The sequence below is a fragment of the Dipodomys ordii genome, unplaced genomic scaffold (genome assembly GCF_000151885.1).
Source record: "Dipodomys ordii isolate 6190 unplaced genomic scaffold, Dord_2.0 Scaffold69, whole genome shotgun sequence".
NCBI classification, from domain to species: Eukaryota; Metazoa; Chordata; class Mammalia; order Rodentia; family Heteromyidae; genus Dipodomys; species Dipodomys ordii.
The window spans coordinates 827,181-836,169 of record NW_012267285.1 but is presented as its reverse complement, the minus strand read 5'-3'; the positions used below and the strand labels follow the sequence as shown (position 1 = coordinate 836,169).

The 8,989-nt window shown below is 55.0% G+C and overlaps 1 protein-coding gene across 1 annotated transcript in view; it reads right to left on the bottom strand.

Annotated features, from left to right (window-relative positions):
* Znf384 (zinc finger protein 384) overlaps positions 1 to 8,989 on the bottom strand; it is a 21,828-nt gene that overhangs the window by 11,281 nt on the left and 1,558 nt on the right. Inside the window, exons 2-5 of the mRNA XM_013023586.1 lie at positions 1,191 to 1,261; positions 837 to 1,074; positions 639 to 686; positions 36 to 228 (exon numbers count right to left, since the gene is read on the bottom strand). Of these exons, the coding sequence (XP_012879040.1) occupies positions 36 to 228; positions 639 to 686; positions 837 to 1,074; positions 1,191 to 1,256 (545 nt within the window). The 5' untranslated portion in view covers positions 1,257 to 1,261. The remainder of the gene's footprint in view (positions 1 to 35; positions 229 to 638; positions 687 to 836; positions 1,075 to 1,190; positions 1,262 to 8,989) is intronic.

Genomic DNA, 8,989 nt, shown 5'->3' with positions numbered 1-8,989 from the left:
CGCCACCACCGCCGCCGCCGCCACCACCACCGCCGCCGCCGCCGCCACCGCCACCTTCCTCCGGGAGAGTGGACCCCGCTTTCTTGGACAGTTCGGGGACCACCTGCAGGGCTTGGGAGCCGGGGGGGAGAGCGGACACTATCATGGGAGCCGAAATGGGGAAGGTCTGAGCGGAGGAGGCTGTGGTCACGAGAGATCCGGAGGGAGACGTGATCACGAGACCGGGACCTGGGGGGAGGGAGGGGAGACAGGTCAGGTGGGGTCCGGGGTCCCCCCTCCACCCCAATGCTGCTCTAGTTCCTTCTCATTCCCCCCCACCATGTGGCCTTGGAATCCCCTCCCCGCCACCCCAACCCAACCCACGGGGCGCGGGAACCCCAGGCCAGTGGGGTGCCAACCCCTGGCCCCGCCCCCTCCGGGGTGGAGAGATTTAACCCCACCCCCTTTCAAAAGGGCCAGTGCTGGGGCTTGAACTCGGGGCCTGGGCGCTGTCCCCGAGCTTCTTGGGCTCGAGGCTGGCGCTCTGGGCCTGGAGCCACAGCGCCACTTGGGGCTTTTCCTGCGTGTGTGTGGGGTACTGAGGACTCGAGCCCGGGGCTGCACGCGTGCCAGGCGGCCTTCCCAGCCCCGAGACTCACCCCTCGATTGGCTCCCTTCTCTTCTCCACCGCTGCGAACAGGAGACGCCTTGAGTCAGAGGAGGAAAGAAGGCCACCTGGTCAAAAGCGGGGGTCGCCGCACCATCCCAACTCCCGGGGGGGGGGGTCAGAGCCCCGCAGGGCTGGGGGGCCGATCCGTGGGGAGACCCCCCTCCCCGGGGGCTGGGGGGAGGCTCACCGGCAGCCATGAGTCCGGTGGAAGGTACGGGCACCACCGTGATGTTCTGGGTGGCCGGCGCCTGGCTGTGCGGGGTCAGCTGCTCCGACTTGGCCTCCCCGTCCATGCCGATGCCGGAGGGGAGGGAGACGGAGGCGGGGACGGTGAGCAGGGTGGGGTAGTGGGGCGGGGCCAGCCCACAGCCCTTCTCCGGCAGCAGCTGGTCCTTCATCTTGTTGATGAACATCGTGTTTTCGATCTAGGGGAGGGGCGCGCCGAGCCACAGGTCAGGCGTGGTCCAGTCCCGCGCCCCCTTTCCCTCCCCCAGCCAGGAAGGACACTCAGGGTTCGGGGGTTCAAGCACACGGCGCTCACCTGTCCTGAGACGGTGGGGATGGACGGCCAGAAGTACGGGTTAGAATTGAAGTGAGATTCTTCCATTCTACCTGCGGGGAGAGAGCAGAGCTGTCACAGGCCGGCCTGGGCGTGGGGTGCGGGGGGCCTCAGGCCCACTGGGGTTCCTGTGAAGACCTTGGTGCAAATGGCCCCTCTCAAAGGCAGGGACCCCGTTTTCTACTTCCCTGGAACCCCACGATGCCCAGCACACGGCTAGGCACCTCGGGATCACACAAGAACCCCTGGGCACGAGCCACACGGGGTGCAGTCCTGAAACAGAGAGGGGGTGCTCTGCCTTACTAAGGGACAAAACCAGGGAGCCACCGGGCCGATGGGACAGGGCAGATCGCTTTCCTCGGAGAAAGGAGGTCAGGAGGAGAGGGGGGAGAAGCCGCCGGGGCCATGGGCTGGCCTCCTCCTCCGGCTCCTCCGGCCTTGCACCGGCCTCCCTGCCCCTCCCCCAACTCCATCTTCCTCCAAACCCAGACATCAGGAACTTTCCAATCCCTGTCTACAGTGCTCTGTAGCCTGAGCGGCTTTGAAGCCAGATCGCAAGGAGGAAAATGCAGCCCACCCGCGCTGGGGGGCGCCACGGGGAAGTCACGCCGTGGACCCCTTGACACACACCTCCAGATTTCGGGTGCTTGAGTTGTGTTTCTAGGGTTTCATGTGTGTTTTGCCCGGGGCCGACCTCTGACCCGGAGCCTCTCTCCTAACATGGCGTAGATCCCAGATGCGCCCGAGCATGCCCGCCCGCCGTAACTAACTTTGAGATAGGGTCTCACCAAGTTTTCCCGCCTGGGTTGGCCTCCCAACTGAGCATCCCCCTGCTTCAAAGACTCCTGGGTGGCTGGAGTTACAGGTGTGCACTACCACGCTCAACCCAGAACCAAGTTTTGGGGCACCTGTTGAAATCTGGGGGTGAAGCGGCCGCGCTGAACGCGCCATGGTTGAAGAACACCCGTCCTGTCACCGAGTACACGCTTGCTGGACTGAGCAGTGGGAGCAAGGGGATTAATGGGGTGCACCAGAGGAGCACCCCAGACTTCCAGCTGAAGGAATTTACAACACGCTACGCTCTTGCTTTGTATTTCTCCAATATTTTGCTTCTGGGAGTTCAAACTCCACTCTGTGGCTGATAGCTAAGCTTATGAGGAATGGGGAGGGGGAAGGGAGCTGTGGCTCAAGTGGTAGAGCGCCAGCCTTGAGGGGGAAAAGCTCAGGGACAGCGCCCGGGCCCTGAGTTCAAGCCCCACCCGAAGCTTGAAAACAACAACAACAAGAATGACCACCTGAGGGTCTAGGTATCCATCGCTTCGCCAGCTCTAACGTCCTACTAAACTGCTTCTCTGTCTAATAACTGGAACAGCTTCAGAGGACAGGGCAGTGAAGAGGAAGAGACTGGTAGGGTGGCTCAGCGGTACGCAACATGCCCGGCATGCATCAGGCCCTCCATTTCAACCCCCAGCACCACAGGAAGAGAGACGTGGACTGGTGGCATGGAGGGGAAAAAAAAAGAAAAGAAAGAACAGGAAAAAAACCATTATCACCAAAGGAATGGGTTTCCTCGCGTGTGCGCCAACCCTGGGCCTAGGCATTGTCTCTTACAAGCTTTTTTTTTTGCTCCAAGCTAGCATTCTACCACTTCCGCCGTGTCTTCACTTGTGTCTTTTTGCTGGCTAACTGGAGAAAAGAGTCTTCTGGCCAGCCTTGTGGCTCACATGTGTAATCTAGCTACTCAGGAGGCTGAGATCTGAGGATCAGGTTTGATTCTTTTTTTTTTTTTTTTGGGTCCGGTCATGGGGCCTGAACTCTGGGCCTGGGCGCTGTCCCTCAGCTCTTCAGCTCAAGGCTAGCGCTCTACCACCTGAGCTACAGCACCACTTCCGGCTTTTTCCTTTTTGCTTATGTGGTGCTGAGGAATCGAACCCAGGGCCTCAAGCATGCAAGGCAAGCACTCTACCACTGAGCCAACTTCCCAGCCCTGAGGATCAGGTTTGAAGCCAGCCCAGGCAGAAAAGTCCATATGAGATTCCTACCTCCAATAAACCACTCAGAAGAAGCCAGAAGTAGTGCTGCGGCTCCAAGTGGTAAAGCGCTCGACTAGAGCACACGGAGGCTTAGGGACAGCGCCCAGGCCCTGAGTTCAAGCACCAGGACAGGCAAAAATAAACAATAAATGTCTCCTGATCATTCCTGCCCAGGCTGACTCTGAACTTTGATCCTCAGATCTCAGCTTCGTGAGTAACTAGGATGACAGGCGTGAGCCACCAGACCCCCTCTATTTGAGAGAGAGGCTAATTACACTGCTCTGTTCAGTGCACTGTATCAGGTAGACAATGGTCATATTCTACTCCACAAACATGAACAATGAAAACTACGTGCCCATTATATTTTTACCACCACAGCGCACCGGGCACCCGTGGCTCATACCTGTCATCCCAGCTACTCCAGAGGCTGAGATCTGAGCTTCCAAACCAGCCTGGGCAGAAAAGTCCCCAGGAGACTTTCATCTCCCAAGAACCACTCCAAAACCCGAAGTGGCGCTGTGGCTCAAGTGGTGGAGCGCTCGCCTTGAGCTGAAGAGCTGAGGGACAGCGCCCAGACTTTGTCAGGAGCAAGAGGCTCCTCCCGCATTGTGCTGCTCTGCCCTGGGCCACAGAGAACCATCCAAAAGGTTCGGCAGGATGCTCAGATACAGATGAGCCCTAAGTCTTAGGTTTCCTGGAGGGAATCCTGCCAAACCATCCACGCAGCCACGTGAACGCATAGAGTGACGCTCTGTTCTTCGCTTTGTTTTTTGTTTCTGTGCTGGTCTTGGGCCTTGAACTCAGGGCCTGGGTGCTGTCCCTGAGCTTCTGTGCTCAAGGCTAGCGCTCTACCACTTGAGCCACAGTATTACTTCCAGCTTTTTGTTTATGTGGTACTGAGGAATCGAACCCATCCCCAGCCCGGTTGTATAAATGTCCAACCCCAGCACTTGGAGAGCCAAGACAGGAGACTCCCAACTTTGAGGTGAGCAAACCCTGGACTCATAAAACCAAACAACATGGGCTGGGCAGGTGGCTCAGTGGTAGAGTGCTCGCCTAGCATGCATGAGGCCCTGGGTTTGACTGCTCAGTACCACATACACAGAAAAGGCCGGAAGTGGCTGGTGCTGTGGCTCAAGTAGCAGAGCGCTAGTCTTGAGCAAAAGAAGCTCAGGGACAGTGCCCAGGCCCTGAGTTTAAGCCCCAGGACTGGCAAAAAGCAAAAACTACAAAACAAAAAAGAGCTGGTTTGTCCTGGGATAGGAGGAGGAACCTTCTGTTATAGCTCAAAGAAAGAAAAAACAAACAAACAAACTAGTATTTGGAAAAAATGCTAGCGGATTTGGGCTCTAGGGAGGGGCCAGCGGTTCCCACCTGGAATCCTCCTTACTTAGGAGGTTGATATCTGAGGAGCGAGGTTCGAATCCAGCCTGGCCAGGAATATCCTAGAGACTCTTATCTCTGATGAACCACCAAAAGAGCCAGAAGAGGGTGTGGCTCAAGTGGTAAAGCACCAGGCTTTAATGGAAAAGCTGAGGAACAGTGCTCAGGCCCTAAGTTCAAGCCCCAGTGCTGACACAAACAAATAACGGTAATAATTAAGCAACAACATCCCCCCCCTAGACAAGTAACCTTGAGAAAACCTCGGAGAGTCACATACTTCGACCAGCCACAACGACACAGGCCACTCATTACAAAGAAACCACCCGGAAGAAAAGGGCTTAGTGATCAGACAGCAACAAACAGCAGACACAGCCAGGTACCAATGGCTCACATCTGTAATCTTCTTTTTGGGACGGCTGTGGGGCTTGAACTCTGGGCCTGGGCGCTGTCCCTCAGCTCTTCAGCTCAAGGCCAGTGCTCTACCACTTGAGCCACAGCGCCACTTCTGGTTTTCTGGTGGTTCATTGAAGAGTCTCATGACTTTCCTGCCCAGGCTAGCTTTGAACCGCGATCCTCCGATCTCAGCCTCCTGAGTAGCTAGGATGACAGGCGTGAGCCACCGGCATCACATCTGTAATCTTAACGGCTCGGAAGGCTGAGATCTGAGGCTGGCATTTCAAACCCAGCTCAGGCAGCAAAGTCCATGAGACCCTTATTTCCAATTAACACCCCCCAAGAGAGGGAAGTAGAGCTGTGGCTCAAGTGCTAGAACACTAGCTTTGAGCACAAAAGTGTAGGGACAGCTCCCAAGCTCAGAGTTCAAGCTCCTGGACTGGCGTATGCACACGCACACACACACACACACACACACACACACACACACAGATACAAAAATGATCAATCTGAGGGTTGGAGGCATGGCTTAAGTGGTCGAGCACTTGCCTACTATAAGAAGGTCCTGGGTCCTTTCTTCCGGACTAGCACCAAAAAAAATATGTATATGTCAACTAACATGAAGCAATGGAAATGAATGTAAGGCACTCAACTGGGCCTGTTCTATTGGCTCATTCCTGTCATGGGAGCTATTTGAGAGGCTCAGATAAGAAAACCCTAGTTTGGGCTGGGCAGCTGGCTCAGTGGTAGAGCGCTTGCCTTGCATGCCTGAGGCCCTGGGTTCGATTCCTCAGCACCACATAAGCAGAAAAAGCTGGAAGTGGCGCTGTAGCTCAAGTGCTAGAGCATCAGCCTTGAGCCGAACAGCTCAGGAATAGCTTCCAGGCCCAGAGTTCAAGCCTCACAACGGATAAGTAAATAAAGAAATAGCCGGGCACTGGTGGCTCACGCCTGCCATCCTAGATACTCAGGAAGCTGAGATCTGAGGATCACGGTTCAAACCCAGCCTAGGCAAGAATGTCCGTGAGACTCTTATCTCCCATAAACCACTAGAAAACCGGAAGTGCGGCTGTGGCTTAAGCGGTGGAGCGATCGCCTTGAGCTGAAGAGCTGACGGACAGCGCCCAGGCCCTGAGTTCAAGTCCCACAACCCACACACACACACAAAAGCTGGAAACAGCACGGGTGGCTTACTCCTGTAATCGCAAGTACTCAAGAGAAAACTGAGGATGCAAGTTTGAAGCCAGCCCAAGCAGACACATCCACGAGAGCCACACCTCCAATTGACAAGCAAAAAGCCAGCTGCCTCATGGCTCACATCTGAGAATCCAGGTTTGAAGCCAGCCTGGACAGGAACATTCATGAGACTCCAACTTTAAAAAAGTTAGTGGAGTTGTGGCTCAAGTGGTAGAGCGCCAGCCTTGAGCAAAAAAGCTCAGGGACAGTGCCCAGGCCCTGAGTTCAAGCCCCAGGACCAGCGCCTAAAAACAAAAGCCAGTAGAGGCAAGGCTTAATGAAGAAGCCTCATGAGGGAAGAAGGGCAAGTGACGAGCGTGAGCCCCGAGTTCAAGCCCACCCGCACACAAATAAAAAATACAATCGAAGGGGTTGGGAAGTTGGCTTAGTGGAATAGTGCTTGCCCAGCATGCATGAAGCCCTGGGTTCGATTCCATAGTACCACATAGGCAGAAAAAGCCAGAAGTGGCGCTGTGGCTCAAGCGGTAGAGCGCCAGCCTTGAGCCAAAGAAGCTCAGGGACAGTGCCCAGGTCCTGAGTTCAAACCGCAGGACTGGCGCGCGTGCACACACACACACACATATGCATGCACACACACGATACAACCAAGCCAGGCACCAGTGGCTCACGTATGTCATCCTAGCTACTCAGGAGGCTGAGATCTGAGGATCGCAGTTCAGAGCCAGCCCAGGTAGGAAAGTCTGTGAGACTCTGATCTCCTATGAATCACCAGAAAACCAGAAGTGGTGCTGTGGCTCAAGTGGTAGGGCGCCAGCCTTGAGCACAGAGAGGCTGTGGGTCAGAACTCAGTCGCTGAGTTCAAGCCCCAGGACAGGTTTAAAAAAAAAAAAAAACAAACAAACAAGTAGGGCCTGGTAATTCATCTTTGTAATCCTACCTATGCAGGAGGCAGGTAGGGGGACAGTGGCCTGAGGCTGTCTGGGGCAAAATGCTCAAGACCCTGGGGACGAGGGGTGGGGGGAATGACAGCAAAAAGAGCTATAGGGGGTTGGAGGCATGGCTCAGGAGGTAAGGCACCTGCCCATGACTGAAAGCAGTAGCAGATACCAAGTCCAAGTTCCAGTCAAAAAACGACGGCAAACAAACACTGTAGGTGTGATTCCTGTGGCAGGTGCTTGTCTAGCAAGTGCAAAGCCTCGAGTTCAAACCCCAGCCGTCAAGACACAGTAAAAGGAAAAGGGGGTGGGGGAGGGGACTTCAGTCACTCCACTGAGCAAAGAAAAACATTCCAAAACCCACAACTACACCAAGTTCATGTTACCTCACAATGCCAAAAGAAGAAAGAGCCCGCCGTGGCTCACGCCTGTCATCCCAGCCTCTCAGGAGGCTGAGATCGGAGGATCATGGTTCAAGGCCAGTCCGGGCAGGAAAGACCATGAGACTCTGATCTCCAATAAACCACCAGGAAACCGGAAGTGGCGCTGTGGCTCAAGGGGTAGAGCACCCGCCTTGAGCTGAAGAGCTGAGGGACAGCGCCCAGGCCCAGAGTTCAAGCCCCACGGCCGACCAAAAAAGAGCCCTATGTTTTACTTCCTCAATGAGGGACCAATCGCTCCTTCTCTCTGGTTCTAAGAGTGAAGGACCATTCCAACGGGACCGCGCCATTTCCACGATGGCACCCATGAACTGACTCCAGCTCTCCTGGGACGGAATCATGCTGGCACAATCGGAGCCTGGCCCTGCTCCTGAGGGAGGCTGACATCGCCACCGTAGCTTCTACACGGGGCCCCGGGGGCCACGGTACCCGGTGCCCAGTGCAGTGACGGCGCTGAAGCGCCCTTAGCCCTGTCTCTCCCACTGCAAATGGGAAATGTGGGAAGGAAAATGACATAGCCCTGGCCTTGCAGCTCAATGGCAGAGCATGTGTGTAGTATGCAAAGCTCTGCTGGATCCTCAGCACTAACAAAACCCTAGTTCAACACATGCACAGGTACACATGTACACACAGACACACGCCTGCGTACTCCATCTATGCTTACTTTACTAAAATGTGTGTTTGTGTACAAAGTAAAAATTAAGGAGATAAACAAGACCAGGAAATACGTAACACTTAAAACATCAGTGTTAGCTGGGCGCCGGTGGCTTTCGCTTGTCATCCTAGCTACTCAGGAGGCTGAGATCTGAAGATCCTGGTTCAAAGCCAGCCCCAGCAGGAATGTCCTTGAAACTCTTATCTCCAATAAACCACCAGAAAACCAGAAGTGGCGCTGTGGCTCAAGTGGTAGAGCGCTAGGCTTGAACTGAAGAGCTGAGGGACAGCGCCCAGACCCAGAGTTCAACCCCCACGACCAAATAAATAAAACATCAGCTTGTCTTCAAAACCTATGGAGAATAAACTTCATCACCCAGCTGGAAATTGATTAACCCACTATTCTCATTATTCAGGCCTGGAATTCTTCATCCTTTTGCCCCTTGTTTCCTAGTGAGAGGATTGCAGGCCGAGGCCACTGTGCCCCGCTGAAGTGGGTGTTAAAACTTCAGCTAGGCACAGGTTGCTCACGCCTGTAATCCTGGCTACTCAGGTGGCTGAGATCAGAGGATTAGGGTTCGAAGCCAGCCCAGGCAGGAAAGTCCATGAGACTCTTACCTCCAGTGAACCACCAAAAGCAGGCAGTGGAGCTGTAGCTCAAAGTGACAGAGCGCTAGCTTTGAACACTAAAAATCAGGGACAGTGCCCAGGCTCAGAGTTCAAGCACCAGGACACACACACACACA